The sequence below is a fragment of the Trachymyrmex cornetzi genome, unplaced genomic scaffold (genome assembly GCF_001594075.2).
Source record: "Trachymyrmex cornetzi isolate Tcor2-1 unplaced genomic scaffold, Tcor1.1 scaffold358, whole genome shotgun sequence".
Classification (NCBI taxonomy): domain Eukaryota; kingdom Metazoa; phylum Arthropoda; class Insecta; order Hymenoptera; family Formicidae; genus Trachymyrmex; species Trachymyrmex cornetzi.
Window position 1 is genome coordinate 48,046 of NW_017298300.1, and position 268 is coordinate 48,313.

Genomic DNA, 268 nt, shown 5'->3' on the forward strand with positions numbered 1-268 from the left:
CTAGATTCCTCGTGGCACTCGCACTTGCACTCTTCCGGTTGCACATAGTTGTAACCACCGCTGACAGTCTTTGCGATCTCATCCTCTGGCCGCGGTATCGTCTGTATCCGTTTCGGTGCTTTTCGCTTCTCTGGTATCTCTTCGAAGTTGATCCAGTTGCTCAGCCGTGCTGCTGCTGTCGCTGATGTTGCTGATGATGATAATAATGATGATGATGATGATGATGATGATGATGATGCTGCTGCTGCTGCTGCTGCTGCTGCTGCTG

General features: G+C 50.7%; 1 protein-coding gene across 1 annotated transcript in view; it reads right to left on the reverse strand.

Moving 5' to 3' along the window:
- Window positions 1–268, reverse strand: part of LOC108763337 (protein kinase C-binding protein 1) — an 18,788-nt gene that overhangs the window by 1,494 nt on the left and 17,026 nt on the right. The window contains exon 10 of the mRNA XM_018510841.1: window positions 3–265. Within this exon, the coding sequence (XP_018366343.1) occupies window positions 3–265 (263 nt within the window). The remainder of the gene's footprint in view (window positions 1–2; window positions 266–268) is intronic.